This window comes from Psammomys obesus, unplaced genomic scaffold, assembly GCF_907164565.1.
Source record: "Psammomys obesus unplaced genomic scaffold, mPsaObe1.curated_primary_1811, whole genome shotgun sequence".
Lineage (NCBI taxonomy): Eukaryota > Metazoa > Chordata > Mammalia > Rodentia > Muridae > Psammomys > Psammomys obesus.
This window is the reverse complement of record NW_026596069.1, coordinates 2,317,484-2,339,547: the sequence shown is the minus strand read 5'-3', so window position 1 is coordinate 2,339,547 and position 22,064 is coordinate 2,317,484. Positions and strand designations below refer to the sequence as shown.

Here is a 22,064-nt window from a genome sequence, read left to right as displayed (position 1 = left end):
TTATTAAAATCATATGACAACTTTGCATTCATGTGTCCTATATTTTTCAAATTACCTTCAGCAGACATTTTTATTTTGTAAATGAATGATATTTTAAAATAGAATTTCACTAAATTGGCTTTAAGATAATTTCCCTACTATCGACACAAAAGATTAATCTTTCTAGGTTACTTTCTAGGTTACTTTTAGTTTATACTCTCAGAAAGGAAATACTCTAATAATTCAGTAGTATACAAAGTTTTAAATACTTCCTGTTTTAAAAAATATTTTCTTGGGGCTGGAGAGATGGCTCAGTGGTTAAGAGCACTGTCTGTTCTTCCGGAGGATCTGGGTTCAATTCCCAGAACCCACATGATAGCTCTGACACCTTCATACCAATACACTCAAAATAAAATTAAATAAATTATTTAAAAAAATATTTTCTTTTCCTGAGCTAAAGCAGATATTTCATTCCACATCAGTAGTTAGTATTATAAAGGAAATCACTTAATGGTGAATTAGGATAAAATAATGAGATTTAAATAGGTTTGAGTTCTTTCTGTGTTACTGTTCAGGAAATTCCTTGAGACTGTATATCCCTACAGTGTAGAAGGAAGAGTTAATTTGACAATTAGTTGTTCAGATTTCAGACCATATTCTGATGATGGTACTTAGATTTGGTAGAAGCTGTTTATCCTGGGTAGAGCTCTTATGATGCTACATGGAAAGCAACTCTAAGTCATTATGCTCAGTATCAGAAGTGGAGACTGTTGCAAATATAAAAAGATTAGAAGGAAGTTTTTATGATGAAATGAGTAGGAAACCACAAAAGAAGGATCTGTAGGTTTCAGAAGAACGTGAATACTTTCGTGTCTGAGGAAATCGAACAAGACTGTTAAACCACAGAAGTCAAGGTCAGGCGCTGGAGAGATGGCTCAGCAGTTAATAGCACTAGCCAATTTCCTGGACCCAGGTTTAGTCCCAGCACCCACATGACAGCTCACTGCAGTCCCGGGGGTTCCAGTGATGCCAGGCATACATGTAGACAAAACACCCATACATGTAAAATTAACTAATTACATTTTTACAATTGAAATTACTACTTTTATCTTTTTTTAGATTAAAATATAATTACATCATTTTTCCTCTTTCCTCTCTGCCCTTCAGTCTCTCCTGTGTCCATCTGTCTGTGCCCTCCCCTCAAATTCATGACCTCTTTTTCTTTAATTATTATTACTACATATTTATGTATATGCATATATGTAACATACGTATATCAACAACCTGCCGAGTCTGTTTAGTGTTTAAATGTACATGACTTCAGGGCTGACCACTTGCCATTGGATAGCCAGGAAAAGGACTCATCCCTGGAGAAGAGTAACTCTTCCACTCAGAATGTTTCTAGTAGCCTGTAGTTCTTTGTCTAGGCATGCTCCTCCCCAGCCCACCCTCTAGCTCCTCCTTCCATGGTAGTCCTTGTTCAGGTCTTGTTCAGCTGCTGTATTGTTAGGTATCATGCGTGAGGCCTCCCTGCATTTCTAAGAGACAGTCTCTCAGCAGATTGCCTAGTCGTCTGGCTTTCACCATTTTTTGACCCTTCTTCTCAGATGCTCCCTGTGCTTTAGGGACAAGAGTTGTATTGTTCATGGATTGCTAGGCCAGCAGCACACAGTCAGCTGTTGTCTGCATTTTCACTTTTCTGTAATGGTCTCCATCTAGTTCAAAGAGAAGTGTCTACTAAGGGCTGAGAGCAACACTGCTCTGGGTGTGAGGGTGTTTAGAATGCAGTTAGGAAGTGTGCTAGTTTAATGAAGTATTGGTACTTGTCTCCTCTAAGATTCATCATCTCACCTGCCCTGGGTGGCTGGCTGGGCTTCCAGTTCCAAGCATGATTTCATTTCCCTCCTGTTTTGCAGGCTTTAAGTCCAGTTAGGCAACTGTTGGTTACCGCCAAGTCATGTGTAAGAGCCGCTGTGCACCATGGAGTAGGCATGCCTAGGCAAATGTACATATCCATAAGCTTCACTCATGCCACATAACAATATGGTGCCTAAACAAGACCTGAACAAGAACAGTGCCAATAGACATGCCGACATGAAAGGCGGATAGCTAGTGGGGAAGGAAGCATTCCTAGACTCTGTGTGTGCGTGTGCTTGTGTGTGTACTTTTTTGTTTGCTTGTTTGTTTTTTGTGACAGTGTAGCCCTGGCTGCTCTGGATCTCACGCTATAGACCAGGCTGGCCTCAAACTCAGACATCTTCCTCCCTGTGCCTCCCTAGTGCACCACCACCACCCTTAGGGCTCTCTTGCCAGGCAGGGTTTTGTTACGGTTAATAGGCACATAACTGTATAGGACCATTAGTTGCTTCCTTCCCTTGTCAGCTCATGTAACATCTTCCAGTGCTATGAAAGCTAGTCCTCAGGGAGGTGGCTTGACCTATAAAAAGTCAAGGTCAAAGATGGGTATGGTGGCATATGCCTATAATCCTGTAACTTGGGGTGTAGAAACAGTAAATTTGGGAGTTCAAATCTTCCCTTGGCTATAAAGCCAGTCAAACACTAGTCTGGGTTACAAGAGATTCTGTCCCAGAACAACAGCAAAAAAGTCAAGATTATATTATTTGCAAACATTTGTAGAAAGCAAAAAAATTAAAATAAAAATATATAGATGTTTGCAAGTCAGCTATTAAAGATGCTGTAAAATGGGCACAAGCGGGGCCATTGAGCTAGCTCACCACACGTATTTGTGTGCATCTACGTGGAGAAATCGGGATGGGGTTACAGGAGCTATCATTATGTGTTGAGATTTTTGTAGCTTTTGTTTTATTGTTTATACATTTATTTAACATTTTAGCACGTGTCAAGTTTTTACAGTGTAAAACAACTATAAAGCCATTTTTATTTTGGGGAAATGGAAGAAAATACTGTGTTGATTTTTATTGCTCTGGGGACATTAGAATGTCCCCAGAGTCCTGTTTGAAACCTCATGTTATTTAGTGTGACAATGGCAGAGGAGGGATCTATTGACAGGAGTAGATCAGTCATGCTGGCACTTGTCAGCAATCCCAACACTATGAACATTGAGGTAAGATGGAAAGTCCAACCTGAGATAAATTCTAGGCCAGCCTGAGCTACTTGGGGAGACACTGTCTTAAGGAAAAAAAAAAAAGTGGTAATTTAGGGCCCGGTATTTATTTCTCCTTCAAATAATGAATTCTTTTGTTTTGTTTTACATGAATTCTACCACTTGGTTATTAACAATCACCGCTCTCAAATCCTAATGTAGATGAACAGTCTACATTCGTGAGTCCAAGATTTCTTAGGCACTATCCCAGCTATTTGAAAGGCTGATGCAGAACTAGTTTGTTAGTTTAATGCCTCCAGAGTGCTGAGATTAAAGGCATATGCTACTCCACATGTCCCTTCCACCTAGCTGATAGGATCTGTGTATGTGACATCTTTTTAAAATTCTCTCATGCATTATATACTAACTGAAGTTTGCCCTCCCTCCACTCTTCCCACCTCCCCCAGATCCTCTCATCATCTGTTTCCCTCCAAAAAGAACAGGCCTCCCAGAGATAATCAGCCAAACGCAGCATAACAAGTTGCAATAGACTAGGCAAAAACCCTCATATCAAGGCTGGATGAGACAGCCCGGTATGAGGAAAAGGGTTCTAAGAGCAGTCAGAAGAGTAAGAGACAATCCCACTCCCACTGTTAGGAGTCCCACAAGAACACCAAGCTACATAACAATAACAGTACATGCAGAGGCCCAGGGCAGACCCATAGAGGTTCCGTGATTGTCACTTTAGTCTCTGTGAGCCCCTGTAAGCCGTGCTTACTTGATTCTATGGATTATGTTTTTTTGGTGATATGATATCTTGAGGCTTATTAATTTACTTTGTTTTACATTAACAAAAACCACTGGCATTCACTGACAATGAAAACCTCATTGGTTTCCTCAGGATCGCAGATTTAATCTACCAAGCACCTGCACCTGCCTTTATGCATTACCTGAACCACCACCAAATACACATCCAGTCCACCCTTCCTTTTACCCATTCTCTCACCCTCTTCTGCCTTCCATCTACTCTGTAAGAATGATCTTTACAATAGTCTACTCCTTATAAACAGCCATTTTTTTTTTTTTTTACTGGCTTTCCTAGGTTCTCAGAATGAAGTGATCCTTTACCATCTTTGCCATGACTGTGTAATCAGCTCTAAGGCACATCTTACTCTCATGTGAGCCACTGTGCCCCTCTTTGAATTCCTCATATTTACTGGGTATCCTCTTTCTTCAATCTTTGCACCCTTCTTTCTGTCCATGAGGTGCTATTCTCATCCCATAGTGCTCTGTTAATCCCAGTTCATGTGTGTCTCAGACAAACTCAGATCAACACTCAGTTATAAGTAGGCTGTTATAACATGTTTCCTTCTTGGAAAATGCCCATACTTTCAGTTTTATACTTACTTATGTATTATTTGGTTGATAGGTTTATTTTCCCCCACTAGACTGCAAGCTCCAGAAATACAAGAATTCTGTAATGCCGAAAGTGGCGGGGGACACATGTAATCACAGCCTGGGAACCTTGTGTCAGGAAGATTTGAGTTTGAGGGCAGCCTGGGCTGCATTGCAAGACTGTGTCTGAAAAACAGCAGCAAAAAGAATCCTATCTACTTGTTCATGTTTTTGTACCATTTTTCTGATAAATAATTGATGGTTAAATAATTGAGTGAATGACTAGTGGTTAAAAAGGAGAACTGATCTCTTTGCTAGGAAAAGGATTTCTTGATCTGGGGTTAATTTCCTCAGGAAGTTAAGTGGTAGGAAAGGCTAGAGTAAATTACAAAGGCAAGTCCTCGCTTGCTTGTGTGGGACCCCTTCCGTAATGGGGCCTCAGCTTTGCTGTCCAAAGGTCTTTGATGGCACCTTTGGTGATGATGAGGTTCAAGCACAAGTTGGGGAAAGGTGGGCCAGTGGGAGAAGCCGTGCGCTGCTGGTGCTCTCTAGGGTGCCTTACTGTGGGCGGTTGCAGATGGCACAAGGCAGAGTGACCATGATCCCTATGGACCACATCCACTTTGCCTACCCTGTTGTATTTCTGAAGAATATGCCATCATTTGTTGCATAAATACCTGACTCTGCATTTCTAAGATAAGAATGCTTTTCAAAGTGCATACCTGCTGCCATTCTTACATCGACAAAGAAACAAATGACTCCTCAGGAGGATTGGATAAGCCGATCACAATTCATTTGCTGTTGTTTCATAACTGTGTTTATATGTTTTATTTGACTTTAGGCCTGGATAAGGGCATGAGTCACAATTTGTTGGTTTATATATAAATCTGTTTTAATCTTTTGCCACCTGTAATTTTTCCATCCTGTCTTCTGTTCTTTTTAAAATATAATTCTGATTTTGCCCATCTGCTGCATAAAATCCAGTGACTCCACAGCTTGAATCTTTTAAAGCTCTGTCAGATAATTATTTAATCCCACCTGTGCCCACATTAGAATACACTATGCTCTGCATGTTTATGTCCTTAGAGCTACCTTAACAATTACATAACAATTTAATGTAGCTTTTCATTAAAAACATCAGGTCACTGTCTCGGCCTGTTCTCCTTTTGTATTTTGTGCAGTCCGCTATGGGGTATTTTATATTATGTTGCAGTTACTCGTCTTCTCATCTTTCCCTAATAGAATCTCAGTGAGCCCTTTCTGCAATTTGCTTAATTTCTAGAATTCAGCTACACGTGTGGATCATGACACAGCCAGTGTTTTGAGTTCTGGCAGCACACACTCTGCTCCTCGAAGGCTGACAAGTCATCTGGGGACCAAGGTAACAGCAGATTACAAACCTTCTTGCTGGTGCTGGAGACGCTCCCTAAGGCAGTCATTCATAGACATTCTCTAACGAATCCTCTCACTCAGTCTCCTGGGGGGAATGATGTTTTTATACAAAGACACAAAAGCAAGAGAAAATGAAAATTATAAAACTGCTGCTTTGTGTACCTGTTCACTCCTTTTTCAGCTCATTTTCTATTTACCTGTAAGCATCCTAAGCTACAACCAAACTGACCCCTTAAACACTCCTGTGCTTTTCCGCTTCCCTGCTGGGCCTGCAGCAGCATGAAGCACTTTTTACCCCACCATGAAGGGCTGTCACAGTCTGTCCACAAGGACTCTAAGCTCCATGTCTCCACAAGACAATTTCTTAACTCCTAGAGGCTTCATAGCCATTCTCCTCCTCTGTCTTTCACATTAACGATTGGCGTGAAACTCCCTCTTAAAAAACATTTTTTATTCTATCTTAAGTATCTCATAGTAGCTGCAAATGAGTGTTAATGAATATTTATTGAAATGGATGAAAAAAAATCATTGAAATTGAACATTAGCCAGTACAGTAAATATATTAAGATTATGAAAAATATGTGAGAAGAAAAATCTCGTCAGAACTAAAGAATTACATTGTCTTAATAGTACTCTGTGTTCTTTAAATACTATGGCAAATGCTTAGGAAACATTAAGATAATACTAATTTAAGAAATGAATTTTAGGGCTGGGAATATAAATCATTGGTAGAGTGCTTGCCTGGCATGCCAAAGGCTCTCAACTCAATTTACTAAGAAGAAGAAACAATTAAAAATTAAAGAAATGGCCAGTTGGTAGTGGAACATGCCTGTAATCTCAGCACTAGGGAGGCAGGCAGGCAGATCTCTCTGGGTTCAAGGACAGCCTGGTCTACAGAGCAAGTTCCAAGATAGCCAGGGCTACACAAAGAAACCTCTTCTGGGGATGGTGCTTAAAGAAATGAATTCAAGTGATTAATAATAACCATGAGTTTGTTTGGGGCCTCTCTGAGATGTACCAGTAAAGAGGTGTTTCTACATTGTATTCTCATCCCTCTAAGAAGAAAGTGCAAAGGAAGAAACTGCCTCAGGCTGTTAGGGTCTAGAGCTGATGAGATTGGTTCAGCATCAGCACAGCATTGACGCTCTTGACAAATGAACCTTAGAAGTCAGGATCATTTCCTTTAGCAGTGACGTGTGCATAATAAGACTCAAGGTTTGCTATGCCATTTGAATGCAGATTCCTGATTTTTATCGTTTCCTGTATAATATAAATTCCTCCATTTTGCAGCTCAGAAAACTGATATTCAAGAGAAGTCAGATAAATTAACTAGTATACAGCTTGCCTAAAAGTGATGGAGCCAAACTTTGAACCTAGGTCTGATGAAAACACATTTCTCCACAGTCCTGTCACTGCCCACGGAAAAGTGCACCCACTCTGAGTGTGTTTACGCACTCAGAGCAGCATTTTGCAACCTCAGTAACACAGGCTAAATCATCCTGTTACACTGTAGGATGTTAAGCAGCGCCCCTGGCCTCTGCCTACAAAATGCCCTAACACTGATACACCATTGTTAAGACCAGGATGTGTTAAGCCAGGTGTGTTCTTGTGGGTCTCTGGCTTACACAGAGGATGCGTTCTGTATATCATATACCCTCTCCTTTGATGGAGTAGCCTCTAACTTGAAGGGAAGCTGGTGACAACTTGTGCTAACTAGATGCTGGTTTTGTAGTTCTTATTTGCTTCCAAGTTTATCCTTCAAATTTCCCAAAGCGACTAATGCTTACCGATTGCCTTTCAAAACAAAACTGATGACACATCTTGGCTTTGCCACTCTATATGTGATTGTGACATTTTTCTTTTTGTGGCAAACTAATTTTATATGATAACAGAGATCATATAAGTTTAAATGTTTTCATTATAATATGGTGAAATGTAGTGATTGCCAGAGAATTATAATTTAGTAGATTATAAGTGTTGCAAATGTTTTCTATTGCTTAGAAATAAAATACAGTTTTAAGTTACGTAAAGAATTTAAATTGAATACATTCCAGAGAGAGAGAAAGAATGTGAATGACTGGGTGTGAGAAAAAGAAAAAAATTATTTTCATTCATAATAATTAGTTAGCTTTAGCTGATACAGGCAAATAGCAATTTTAATACTGTAAGAACCTGCTTTTTTTTTTTTAACAGTCTGCAATGTAGTAATTATTATTAATTCACATAAACCAACTGTGGATGTTATTTTGCAGTGGCTCTCATCACTTCATCCAGAAAGGGGTTTGGTTTTTTGTTTTGTTTTGCTTTGTTTTATCTTAGTTTTTAATGAATATAGTAAATAATCCCATTCATCACTTCATTAGATCTGGCTTTTGGGTACTAAGGTCATAATTTTTTTTCTAAACTCATTTGGCCCACAGGTGGAAATGGTGTATTCATTGTTGTCAATGCTTGGTACTCATGATAAGGACGATATGTCACGAACTTTGCTAGCTATGTCTAGCTCCCAGGACAGCTGTATATCCATGCGACAGTCTGGATGTCTTCCTCTCCTCATCCAGCTTTTACATGGCAATGACAAAGACTCGGTATTGTTGGGAAATTCCCGGGGCAGTAAAGAGGCTCGGGCCAGGGCCAGTGCAGCCCTCCACAACATCATTCACTCACAGCCTGATGACAAGAGAGGCAGGCGTGAAATCCGAGTCCTTCATCTTTTGGAACAGATACGAGCTTACTGTGAAACCTGTTGGGAGTGGCAGGAAGCCCATGAACAAGGCATGGACCAGGACAAAAATCCAAGTATGTTCTCTGCAGTGTACATCACAATGCATGTTTCAAAGCATATGTAAAACCTTTATGTTAGAAACCCTTTTTAGTTAGTATGCTGTCTTTATGAAGGAACTCATATTAGCCAGCTAGTGTTGCTAACATACTTTTAAGGCTTAAGTCTACATTTTAGCCAAGGAAAATGTTATGTGTACTTCTGTGTAACTAAAATGGAGCAAGCAAATCAGATGTGAAGCTGATCTGGCTGGGCAGACGACTTGCCTTTCTTCCTCGAGTCTCCATTGCTTGCCCCAGAAAAGGGGGACCATCCAGTCAGGGCATATGAGTAGAAGCAGTCCCCTGCTAGACCCTCTCGGCAAGCTTTCGAGAGGAACAAACCAAAAGAAAGTTGTAGTTAAAATTTAAAGCTAGCTGCTTTGATGGCCCCTGTGTGTAATCTCCACATTTGGGAGATAGAGACACGAGGATCAAGAGTTCAAGGTCATCTTGAACTACAGAGTTCAGGATTAGCCTGTGCCATGAGACCCTGTTGCAAAGAACCACAAAAAGAAAAAACTCTACTCAGTAGAGCTAAAGTCAGTGTGAGCAGTTAGGTTGCCTTTGGGATGAATTCAGCTTAGGAAAGTAATTTCCCCTAAGTTCCTTCAGCTCCTACCAGCAAAACCATAATCTTTTCTACGTTCATATCAGCATTCACTGAACACACTACCTATTGTTTTCTGATACTCACAATAGCCGTATGAAATAGAAGAAAGGGAATGTGTTATTGCCTCCATTTATAAATGAAACTGAGGCTTAAGCTAAAAACACTTTCATATGTCTTTGAACCTGTATAGCAGTAGTTTCCTAAGCTTATGAAGATGGTTTCAAATCTTTAAAATGTGTAAGAAAAAGAGGGATGACTTTCTTAATCCACTTAGGTATCCTTGGAGTGAGAGCTGATAGACACTTTGGAGAACAGTCAAGTGGTGGGTGGGTGCCTACAGTTATTTGATAATTCACATTATTGCTTCTGAAAAATACTTTGTGTGTAAAGATGTATGTGTATTTTCTTGGATACCCTTTTCTTTTAAAGTTTTACTATGTACCCGTGTATAAGAAACTGTCTGCTGGATATCACATGTGTAAGCAGCCATATGCTTTTAGTTCATGACCATAATGGTGGTTTACACTGAAGTTAGAAACAAAATCCAACAGTATTATACCAAAGTGTGTCTATTCTTTCCTGTAGTCATTTAAAATTATGCATGTGAGCTACAGCAAAATGAGAGAGTTAGTCTTACAGTCTTGGTTAAGGCTGACGAGTGGTAAACATGCTATGGAACTAAGAAAAGCCATGACAGAGTTGCTATTCTACGTCTGTGCTGTTTGTTCATCATTCAGCAAACATCTGTTGATCTGCTAACCTTCTGTACATTAGGGGCATATTAATAACCCTTGCATATTTTAAAAGTGTAATGACATCTTTTGAGATAACAGAATGTTACAGCTTAGGTAATCTTTTTTTTTTTCAGTGCCAGCTCCTGTTGAGCACCAGATCTGTCCTGCTGTGTGTGTTCTTATGAAACTGTCATTTGATGAAGAGCATAGGCATGCAATGAATGAACTTGGTAAGATAGAAAGGTTTCTTAATGCCACAAATAAATGTTGCTGAATTTTTAAAGCACAAAAGAAAGAATTATAAATTTAGGTAGAGAAGTTTAGATAATGTAAGGCTACTAACTTTGATCAGCTGTTTCCATCCATATAAGATATACCCTGGTCTCCATGAGAGAAAGGGTCCTGAATTACAGAAATGTCTTCACTCCTATAAACCAACCTCATTTTTTAAGAATCTTAACTAAAGATTGAAAAACTCACCAGTGGAGCAGCCTGTCCCTGTAGACCTGTGTTACCTGTGATGAAGGGGACAGTTGAAATGGGTTGTTAACTAAAGAGTTTTTGCAGTCTGTCTGCCTTAACACCAGGAAGAATAGTTACTAAGATTTTAATTTATCTTAATGGTTATCAGTATTTTGCTGAATTTTCACTATAGTTGAATCTAGTGTATGTAGAAAGATATGTTCTAATTGAAGTTAGAGACATTTCATTAATTTTGTAGAAATTATTCCTCTAGGTACATATCACACCCTCTAAGCCCTGTATACCCATTGAGCACCCATTTTTTCATGTAACGTTTTTCTTTAATTTTGAGGTTTATTTTGCACATGTGTTTATAAATTGCATCCTGCTGAGCCATCCCGTATGAACTAGATTTCTCTAGTCACGCCACGCACAAGAACCGTACTCCAAGTTCTGTTGTAGCATAGCTGTGCCCATGCTTTTGTGCTGTCCATGTTACATTACATTCCAGCCCCTGCCCTGTATCTTACCACCCTCATCATTCCTCATCGTTTACTGTAAAGTTAGGCTCTGAGACGCTCAAACACAGCCTGCACTGCAGAAGTGAGTGTTGTCCTTCAGAGTCGGCACTTAGGAAACTGTGCTCCGTGGTCTGAGGCCTGCGCTGCAGCCATGCTTTTCTTCCCACGGGCCCCCGATCCTCTTTCCAGTGTCCTGGGAAACCTCGCTTATCTTACGGGTTTGCCCCACTTCAGTACGTTCTAAGCATTTGTGGATTTTTTTTTTCTAATGCCAATAATTATGAAAAGGGATTAAACTAACAACCAGGAAAACTTAGTTTTAAGATATTGCAAAGATTTTTCTATAAATGTTCATATGTTCCAATGGACTGTAGACTAGGACAAACATTAATAATCTGAATTTCAGAATAAAACTTAGACTCAGTATTTGTTCCTCTTCTTCCTCAGGTAGGAAGGCTACCCGGGGCATTTCATCACAGGAGCTAGGTCAGGGGCTTTCAGGTGAGGAGCAGGATGGGGCCTCTGGGGGTGTGACTGTGGGGACATAGCCACAGGGGTTACCTTCCTCTCACTCCTCGCCTTCAACTGCAAACTGGGGCAGAAGAGACTTACTGTTTGTAAGTCAGGGGGAGAGAGTATATGATAGCACAAGGATCCGGCAGCAGTGAGGTGTAAGGAAGCATCAGTCCCAGCGAGGTGAGGAGGAATTCTTAAACCTAGTCAGTGAGCAGTGTCACCTGTACGCATGTGAGGCTCTACCACTATCACGACTGTTGAAGTTTGCACCTGTTCACACCAAACGTCTCACTCTATAACATCAGTGGTATATATTTGTCAATGCCCAAGCCTGGAGAAAGTTTGCTAGGCACTGGAGTTTTCAAATGGTTAAGACACTCCTTGGCTTCCAGTAAAAACCTAATTTATCTACATGAATATTTGATGACATTTCTAGATCATAGTCGGCAGAGGCGCTCCAGGTAGATTGTCCAGCCTGTAGCAAACAGAGTCCCCAGAGCAGCAGCCCACGAGTCCCATTAAATAATCACTCTGTGTGATGCTTAGAATTGTGAAATGGAATAGCATTCTACAGAATACTGATGTAGACCCCTAATATTCATTTTGGAATATTAGGACATCTCATGATAATGATGGCTATCCAAACCATCTGATAAAAATTACATACTTTTAAAAATTAAATGTCTTCTCTTAACTAAAAGTCTAAATTATTGGTTCTGTTTAATACCATTTGAAGCAGTTGAACCTTCCTTAATCAGTAAGGTAATAAAACACCATACCAATAATAAACCCATCTAGACCACTATTTCCAAACAGACACCAATAAAAATACTGAAGGATATACTCACCTTTGCATTGAAACATACTCATTTTTCTTAGGATAATCAGATTTTTATTCTGTCAGCCATGAATTTGCATAAATATTTCAGTGGCTCGTTTTGCAGTTTTAACCTGTAGATTATATTCTTTGCCTCAGAATTCAGAGAATTTTTTTTTTACTTGCTTAAAATAATAAAGGGATCTCTTATCTAACACTCCCAAGTTTTACTAGTTTTTTCATCAGTCGTAGTCTTCATTGTATTGTTGACATCCAGTATATCCTGCTTTACTTTTTGTTTAAAATTAAATTCTAAAACTGACATTTTTGGATACAAGAGTTCTCTGACTATTTAATGCTGTCCTAGCACCTTCTTTAGACCATTTTATCTTAGGAAGTAATCCAGATACTACACTAGACAAGATTTCGTGCAAAAAACAAAGCATAGTGTATTTTACTTGGTACTGAGACTCTGTTTTACAATGCTCTTCATCAGTATCCCGGGCCACCATCTTCAGGTCTACAGTGACTCCCTAGTCAGTGTCCTGTGTCAGAAGTATAGTTATTTTGTTGGCTCCTTCTTTACTCAAGTATACAAAATACTGGCATTCCCTGAACTTCTCGTTCTCTGTCCCTGTGCTATATCATCTATTCCTAGGGCCTAACTGTATTAGTCACTGTTCACCTAGTGTTTTTCAGATCCACATTTCAATATAACTTTTCCCTCCTGAGTTTTGTGTATGTTACACAGACACTATCACCAAACATGTTCGTACTGCTTATCTGACAGCTTCCTTTATATGGTAGTGTAGACACTTCTAACTGAACTCTCACAAACAGAATTTGTTATCTTCATCCCTAAATCCGTCTCTTCCAGGGTTCGTTTTGGCATTCTAATAACTCAACTGCTCAAATCAAAATCTTAGAGAAATTATCCATGACTCTATTTATATCTCCTATATTTAGTAACCGAGCACTTTAATCATATTTCTTATATGTGCCACGCACACACCTGTAATCCCAGGACTTGGGAGGCAGATAGGGGTTGATCTATGAGTTCAAAGTCAGTCTTGTCTACATAGCAAGTTCCAAGTCAATCAGGGATGCAACAATTTTTTCTCTCTCCGTGTGTGTGTGTGTGTGTGTGTGTGTGTACATGTGTACATATAAAATTGTTATTTCTCATCCTGAGGTAAGCAACATTGTCTCTCTGGTTCTGCATATTTTGTCCTACTTTCAGTCATCAGCCATTCTGCACATTGCTCCCATCATACTCTACTTATAGTGTATCTCTAGTTATAATTTCCTCTGTCTGACATCCTAGTGTGACATGAAGTCTTATGTGATCTGGTATCTACCCACTTTTATAGCTTCACTTGGTGCCCCCCTCCTTGTTAGTTCCTTACACATGCTGTTTTGTTTCTTTCTCCTCCTCGCCCACCCTTGTTAGATGTTAGCCATCCGTTAGACTTCACCTTAAACTTTGTTTCTCAGACCCACTTCTTGGGCCTCCCCTACCAGATCTGGGTGCTTCACACCATTCGTGTTTCATGAAGAGAGACTGGACCTGATTCATTGACTGTACTTACCCATTATTGCAAATAGACGGAGGAAAGTCTTCATAAATATGGTTTGGATTTTCTTTGTACAAATTAATTTGTTTGCCTTTGTTCAGAGAATTGCCTGTCATCTCTTCTTGTCATAAAGGTCTGCATGGATCTTCCTCTAATCAAGATACTTTGTCTTACAGTTCTTAGATCAACATAGAATTTCATGTTGTAAGTGTACAGAATCTTCTGATAATCTTTTATTGCAGCTCAGAAAATGTTAGTGCACTGGTCTGTCAGGTTAACAACCTGCCGAGACTTTACAGGCATGTCTTTTTTTTTTTTTTTTTTTTTAATGTCTGAGCTAATTCTGTTTAACAAACCCATATCCCAAGTCCCAGGGTGATGGACACTGATGATGAATAACCCCTTAATAGTCCATGTGCATTTTTATCTTTATTTTATTCTCATCTTCACCATTTTGCTTCACTTTTTTTAAATTCCCTTCTTTTATTGTCTTCCCTTTTCCTTTCCCTTTATGTTTTCTCCTTAACTTCCTAGTGTTATCCACTCATTATTGAGATACCTGCTAGTCAAGTATTAGGAAGAAGGGAAATACTGAATCCTGGTACGGTTGATATTTTATACTATCAAAGGAAAAAGATTATTTTTAAAAGAAATTTTATATAACTTTGTAGTAGGTTAAACAGATCATTCTTTTCATAGAATAAGTTTTGCTTCCAGCACAATTTTATTTAAAGGTTTCCTTATTCCTAAGGATAATTATTTGACACATTAAAAAAAAGCATTAGGCCATAGTCTATGACAATGGAAAGGAGTTTTAAAACTCTTATAACAGCAATAAGTTAATTTTTCTGTTTAGGTTTAGAACAGCCTTCATTGTTGACAAGGTACAATGGGTGTCAGTGAATAGAAAACAATGTTTACTTCATTCAGTAAAGCAAGAGGCAGGAGGGTAGAGACACTGGCAGGAAGTGGATTCTTTGTCAGTTGTACTTTATATTACACAAAAATTATTTATAGCAATTTTGTGGCTTTAAATTCTACAGGCAGATTTAAATTATGTTCTCGTTCTTTGAGATTTTTCCCCCTGGGTTTTTAAGTTACCAAATTACACCAGTTTATTTGATTCTAGATTATTATGTTTCCTTTTGCCCTTGTTAAATTAGGGGGACTGCAGGCCATTGCAGAGTTACTGCAGGTGGACTGTGAGATGTATGGGCTTACTAATGACCACTACAGTGTTACTTTAAGACGGTATGCTGGAATGGCTCTGACAAATTTGACCTTTGGAGATGTTGCCAACAAGGTATGTCTTTTATAAAATTTACTTCTTAAGGTAGCTCAGCAGTTAGTTTATTTTTATATAAACAGCTTTGCGAAGTAAAGAAACAAACAATTACAACGTTTTTGTCGCCTCCCACCCAGTTGAACAGTGACTAATAAAAACACTCTTTCGCAGCACTGCCTTTTCCTACTTAGTAGGTTGCCTTTTGCCTAAAAAAAAAAAAAAAAAGCAAAAGCACACTGAGGATGGAACATGATGCTGAAACTGCGTGTTGCACCAACAGCACTGCTCTTCGTAGGGAGGTAGCTAAAATGGTAATAATCCATACAATCATTACCATTCCCAGGAGTGAGGCTAACAGTATGCATTTTGAGTCGGTCAGACAGAACAGCATGCTCTGCCCTTTGCTTAGCCTCTCTCAGGATTTTGCTTAGGTTTTCCAGTTAGGTAAAGGAAATAGATAACAAAAATACGAGACATCTGTCTTTCGCTTAGGTGATCTTGTTCTGGGGCTTGTATAGATTAAAAAAAAAAAAAAAGACATTTATGATTGAAATAAAAAGCAGGGTTGAAAGAATGCCATTTCAGGCTGGCTCATTGATGACACTGCCCTGCATCTACCACTACAGGCTACGCTATGTTCTATGAAGGGCTGCATGAGAGCACTCGTGGCCCAGTTAAAATCCGAAAGTGAAGACTTACAACAGGTACTACTTAGAGTTTCTAATGTTCTTTTGTATATATATATTATATTAACAGGTTAATGTACAGATTTACATTAAGCTTTGGCTCAGTATTTAGTTTATGTTAAAGTTGGTTGGTTCCATTAACACTAAAGGAAGATAATCATATTGAAGTAGTTCCTTTTGGCATCCTCGTAACAGAAATTTACTCTAGGCAGAACATTTATTATTATAATCAATCATATTTATTGTACAGATCTGTGGGTTTTACTTGTGACCTTTTGATACATGCAAATACCATGCTTTAATCTTGTAGGTGGACCATTCCTGACCCAAAATCCAAAACCTGAAATTGTTTGTATTCTGCCAACATGATACCACATGTGGAAAAATCTGTGTAATGGAGCCGTTTTGTGCACTAAGTTATTAATATACTACCTAAAGTTACCTTCAGTTTACACGTGAGATGGATATATAGATTTATGGAGCATGTGCTCATACCCAGAGTATCTCAGACATATCAAATATTCAAAAGCCAAATTTAAAATCAAAGCATTTATGATGCCAAGCATTTAGATAAGATGTATTTAACCTGCAATAGATTCCTAACTTTTACCTTTAGCATTAGAAACAGCTAGTATGATTCATTTTGTATGCAAATTGTTCTAAACTTGATTATTTGCAGGTTATTGCAAGTGTTTTGAGGAATTTGTCTTGGAGAGCAGATGTAAATAGCAAAAAGACATTGAGAGAAGTTGGAAGTGTGAAAGCGTTAATGGAATGTGCTTTGGAAGTTAAAAAGGTAACTTTAAAAGTATTCAGTACTGTAATAAAAATTCCACCAGCCTCTGCCTCCCTGTGCTGGGATTAAAGGTGTATTCCGCCAGAGACCCGACTAAAGCAAAGTGGGAAGCAGGGGCCAGGATGGGAGGCTGTCCTGGTTGATTTTCCCACAGTGGCATGCACATACCTATACTCACACACCTCACACAAGCACTTGCATACTCATCATTCACATGTACAGGAAGCCGTGTTTAAATGGACATGGGTTCTGTATGAAGATACCTCTGCAGCTGCCAAAGAGACGACTAGGACTGACAATTCAGGGAAGATGGGAACAGCCACTCAGGGCTGAAGGGGGCACAGGATATCGTGTTATTAAAACTGCAGTGAGGTGCTGTTAGTCACACCGTCCTGGCTGGAAGTTAAAAGATTAACAGCACATCAAGGCTGCTCAACAGCCGGGAGTGTTCTGTGCTGCTGCTGGGAATGTGAAACTGCATAAGCACATGGGAAAACACTTGGAAGGGATTTTACGTTAGACATACACCTGCCAGACTTCACGGACATGTCACACTGAACAATTTACCCACAGGAACAAAGACTAATGTTCTCACACAGATTTACACACGAGTGTTCTTCATAATGGCCAAAAGTCAGAAGTAACTGTAATGCCTGTTGTTAGGTAAATAGTTAGCAAAGTGTAAAGTATATGAACAACGAAATTGCTCACAGCTATAAAAAGAATGAACTGATTTAAGAAGTATTACGTGCCTATAGCCCCAGCCTACCCAGGAGGACATGGCGGGAGGATTACTCAAGCCCAGGAGTTAGAGACCACCCTGGGCAGCAAAGTGGGGTTCTGGCTTTAAAAAATGAGAAAGAGTGCATGAGCGTGTGTGTTCATGAGTACATGGGCACATGAGATACATGTACAATGTATGTCTCTCAAAATCCCCTTCACCTGTTGTTTTGTTTGCCAGGTCTCATGTAGCCCAGGCTAGAACTCACTATGCAGCCAAAGATAACCTAGAACTTCTAATCTTCGAGCCTCTCCTACCCAAGTGCTGTCATCACAAGAAAGTGCCTCTCCTAGTTTTCCATGGTCCCAAGTTCAAACCCAGGGTTTTGTGCATGCAGATAAGGAGGCACTCTTATCTGCTGAGGCATGTCTGTAGCCCTCCACCGATTTTTAAATTTCTTTTATATGTATGGGTGTTTTTTCTGCATGTGTGTCTGTATCAGATGCATGCCTGGTGTCCTCAGCCCCGACAGAGGGTGTTGGGCCCTCTGGAAGAGCAGCCCCAGCGCTCCTAATCTCCTAATCGCTGAGCCATCTTTTCGGTAGGGTCCTCTCAGTGAACCTGGAGCTCATCTATTCAGCAAGACTGACCGGACATTGTTGGCATTCTTTTAAATGCTACATTATTTGGGTTCTTCTATCTACCACCCTCCTCCATCCCAATTCCTTCCAATACCCCCAACAACAGGTAGGGGAGACAGGTTAGTGGAGAGAGGGGCCATTGAGATCTTTTTAGACAACTTTCTACTAATGGGAGCATTGAGTCCCTCAGGCCAAGTCCAATCTTCCTCTCATCAGGATATCTCTGACTTCTTGTCTCTTTTCTCTCAACCACTTGACAAACCAGGAGCAGGAACCAGCAGGAGGAACAGCCATGCCCCTCTCTTGGGGCTCTGGTCTTTTTGTACTCTCTCTAGTGGTCCCAGAATTAAAATAAACTATCTTCAGCTGGCAGAATCACACCCCTGCCAGAGCACACTCAGAGCACAGACAGGCAAATAGTCTGCTGCTGTGGACAATCTGAAGCAGCCCCATATCCCACACCTGGGATTAAAACAAAAACACGTTTATACAACATAACTGGGCTATTAAGGACACCAAAATTCTCACTACAGACATCTGTTTTTTTGCGTTCCCAGTGCACACTGCCACACCCAGCATTTTACGTGGGTTTTGGGAAAATCAAACTTAGGTACTCATGTTTGTGTGGCAATCATCTCCCAGTCCAAAGAGCAAATTACTGAAAAATAAATAACAAGATGTGGTTTTTTTTTTTTTTTTTTTTAAACTCCACTTGGCTTTTGTTTTCATTTGTGTGAATGTATGTGTGTCTGTGCATATGTGCATGCCTATGTAGGCACATGAGCAGGTCAGAGAACAATCTCAGGAGTTGATTCTCTTTCCACTCCAGTCATCAGACGTATATGGCAGGTGCTTTTTAGCTGAACCATCTTGCCAGCCCACCAGTGATCATTTGAATGGACTCAACAGTTATCTGCAACCTTGTGTGTGGATTCTTTGGTTCCTGGAGTTCTCTTTGGCGTGTTGTTTTTGAAACTCAGCAGCACCAGGTAGAATCCACAGAGGGAGAGGTGTTAGCTAACTTTTTGCTCATTGAGGACGCTAGTGTTGAGAGCAGGTCAGCAGTTGTCTGGGGGCTGATTGGGTTCTAATTATGGGTGATTGAAGTGTAAAGGCAGGATGACCCCCAGGGAATAGTGTTAGATACACACCTCACGGTTTCTTCCTGTGCCTCTCAAACCAGCTCTTCACTCCGCCTTCCCTGCACATCGTCCTGCCTTTCCACTTCAGTCACACTGCAATTAGAATTGAACTCGGGGCCTTCTCACTTGCATGAGTGCCTGTGTGCATGTATGTTTGGGGGGGTTTGTTTTGAGACTGGGTCTTGTGTAGAAAGGCCACCCTTGATTTTGTCCCAGTCCTTCTGTCTTAGCCTCCCAAGTGCTTGATTTGCAGGCGTGAGTTGCCACACCTGGCGAATGAGTGACATGAAACTGGCCATCTAGGGAAGGCACCATGAGTGCATGGGATTTAGGCTCTGTATGTCTGCACAAAACACTAGACTTCAGACTCCCAAGTAGTTGTGACCCTATTAGCAATTTAGCTTTTGTTTCTGGTGTTCTCTCTCGACATCACATCTACATTATCCTCCTACAGTGTTGTCTCCTTTGTGAGGTATTTATCTTAAATTCAGACTACAGTAGCCTCTTTAGAGTACTATTTTGCATCTGTATTGTCTGGAGTGCTTGTTCTCATAAGAACAAATACATTTAAAAGATTCCTTGATGGTGTCATAAAAAGAAACACTGACATTTGGAGTATGATAAATTGTATCCAAATATCATTAATTATATCATAGTGTTTCTGCAATTAAGTATTTGTGTGTTAGGAAGCCTTAATCATCAGCACGTGAATATACACGTTTATTTCTAATACAAATAGACTATTATATAACCTGCTGTGTAGTGTGCTGTTGTGTAGGAAGTCCTCAACTTATCTTTCCGTTTCCATGTGTAGTACATAAAGGTGTTCTGGGTTCCTGTTACCCTGATAATACTATCTTGTGATGGTGAATACAGTTCTGTTTCATACTCTGGGCTCATTAAAGATAAATGGTCATTAGTTTAATACTGTGTTGATTTATAGGAACAACACTGACCTAAATTTCATTTTATGTGAAAAGAGTTTGTAAATGAGAAGTTTCTCATTTACGAGTGAGGAATGTCAGAAGGGAGAAAAAAAGAAAAAAAGATTGTAAGTAAATGACACATAACTCTGTTTCCATCATTAATAGGAGTCAACCCTCAAAAGTGTCCTGAGTGCCTTATGGAACCTGTCTGCACATTGCACTGAGAACAAAGCTGACATTTGTGCTGTGGATGGAGCACTTGCATTTCTGGTTGGCACGCTCACTTACCGGAGCCAGACAAATACTTTAGCCATTATTGAAAGCGGAGGTGGGATATTACGTAATGTGTCCAGCTTGATAGCTACGAATGAAGACCACAGGTATACACCAAGTTTTATATTACTTTTCAGTAGATTATCATAGAGTATTTCTTTACTGAGACCTAATTCTAAATTGTTTTGTGTCGTTATGAAAGCTCTATGTGAAGAGTAGTTATTATAGTTCAAAGATAACTCCTAGAATAACTCACTTGCGTGTTGTTGCTAATAAAATTCGAAGTATCTTACAGGAATCTACAAATAAGTTAGTGGTAGTTGAGAAATTCAGCCCATCTGTAGAAAATGGAATAAAAGTCAAAACATTTGGTTTTTGGTTTTTTTTTTTTTTTTTTTGGTTTTTTTGTTGTTGTTTTTGTTTTGTCAATTTTTCTCTACCTATTTAGATGGCATAGAGGAATATAAAGCTAACTTGGGAACGGGGATTGGTTTTTGCATTGTTTTGTTTGACAGGGTTTCTCTGTGTAGCCTTGGCTGGACCAGGCTGGCCTCGAACTCACAGAAATTCTCTGCCTCCTTGAGTGCTGGGATTACAGGTGTGCACCACCACACCTGGCCTTTTTTTTTTTTTTTTTTTTTTTTTTGAGATAGGGTTTCTCTGTGTGTAGCCCTGGCTGTCCTAGACTCACTACTCACTTTGTAGATCAGGCTGTCCTCGAACTCACAGAGATCCACCTGCCTCTGCCTCCCTGATTGCTGGGACTGCACCTGGTTATAAAACAAATTTTTAAACAGAGGAAAAAGAGTATGACCCAGGAAGTATAAAGATAGAGCATTTTTCTAATGGACTCTTAACTTAAGTAATCAGATTGCTTAATCATCAGCTATTCCTCTAGTCTACCACACTGTTAGGCTTCAGAGCTCACTTCAGATTAGGGCATAATAACATTGTTGATTCCTGTAAAGGTTCTGTTTTCATAAGGCATGTTAATTTGCTGCATAGTCTCATCTTTAAAGATATGCATGTATCTGTTTTCTGTCAACAAAATATAGGTGTCTTTCACAACTCACTAATTGAAGTTTTGATGCATAAACTGGAAGTTTCATGTCACTTTCTGCTATGCAGAGAACAAGTTCTTGGTTAATACTGAACTACTGAAGAATGTCCACCGTGATTTTTTTCTTTTGTTTTTATTCCCTTTTTGTTGTTATTGTTGTTAGTATGTATTATTGTACAAACATTGGGTTTCGTGCATGTAATATACTTTGATCATATTAACCTTATCGTCTCCCTTATCCTCTCACTGGAAGAGACAGTATTGACAATTTTAAATCCACTAAAGTAGAATATACTGTGTTAGTTTACTTTAGATTGAAAAGGCTGCATATCTTAAAGACCCAGAGTTCTTTTTTTTTTTTTTTTTTTTTATTGTAGCCCTTATATTTATAGGCTCTTTTTCTTTATTTATTTTTTCGGGTTTTTTGAGACCAGGTTTCTCTCTGTAACAGAGCCCTGACTGTCCTAGACTCACTTTGTAGACCAAACTGGCCTTAAACTCACAGAGATCCTCCTGCCTCTGCCTCCCAAGTACTGGAACTAAAGGCATACACTGCCACACCCAGCCCTGCTTTTCATATTTTTAAAACCTGTGCTTCATGTCATTTTTTTTTTAATAATGCTTACATACACAGTCTGCCAAAGAGC

At 39.5% G+C, this 22,064-nt stretch overlaps 1 protein-coding gene across 5 annotated transcripts in view; it reads left to right on the top strand.

Moving 5' to 3' along the window:
- Apc (APC regulator of WNT signaling pathway) overlaps positions 1–22,064 on the top strand; it is a 98,041-nt gene that overhangs the window by 67,694 nt on the left and 8,283 nt on the right. For 2 of the 5 annotated variants that reach the window (XM_055625760.1, XM_055625758.1), the window contains 8 exons: positions 5,721–5,819; positions 8,251–8,629; positions 10,132–10,227; positions 11,428–11,481; positions 15,051–15,190; positions 15,799–15,876; positions 16,538–16,654; positions 20,250–20,464. In XM_055625760.1, the coding sequence (XP_055481735.1) occupies positions 5,721–5,819; positions 8,251–8,629; positions 10,132–10,227; positions 11,428–11,481; positions 15,051–15,190; positions 15,799–15,876; positions 16,538–16,654; positions 20,250–20,464 (1,178 nt within the window). The remainder of the gene's footprint in view (positions 1–5,720; positions 5,820–8,250; positions 8,630–10,131; positions 10,228–11,427; positions 11,482–15,050; positions 15,191–15,798; positions 15,877–16,537; positions 16,655–20,249; positions 20,465–22,064) is intronic. The other 3 variants (XM_055625762.1, XM_055625759.1, XM_055625761.1) reach the window with 2 other exon arrangements.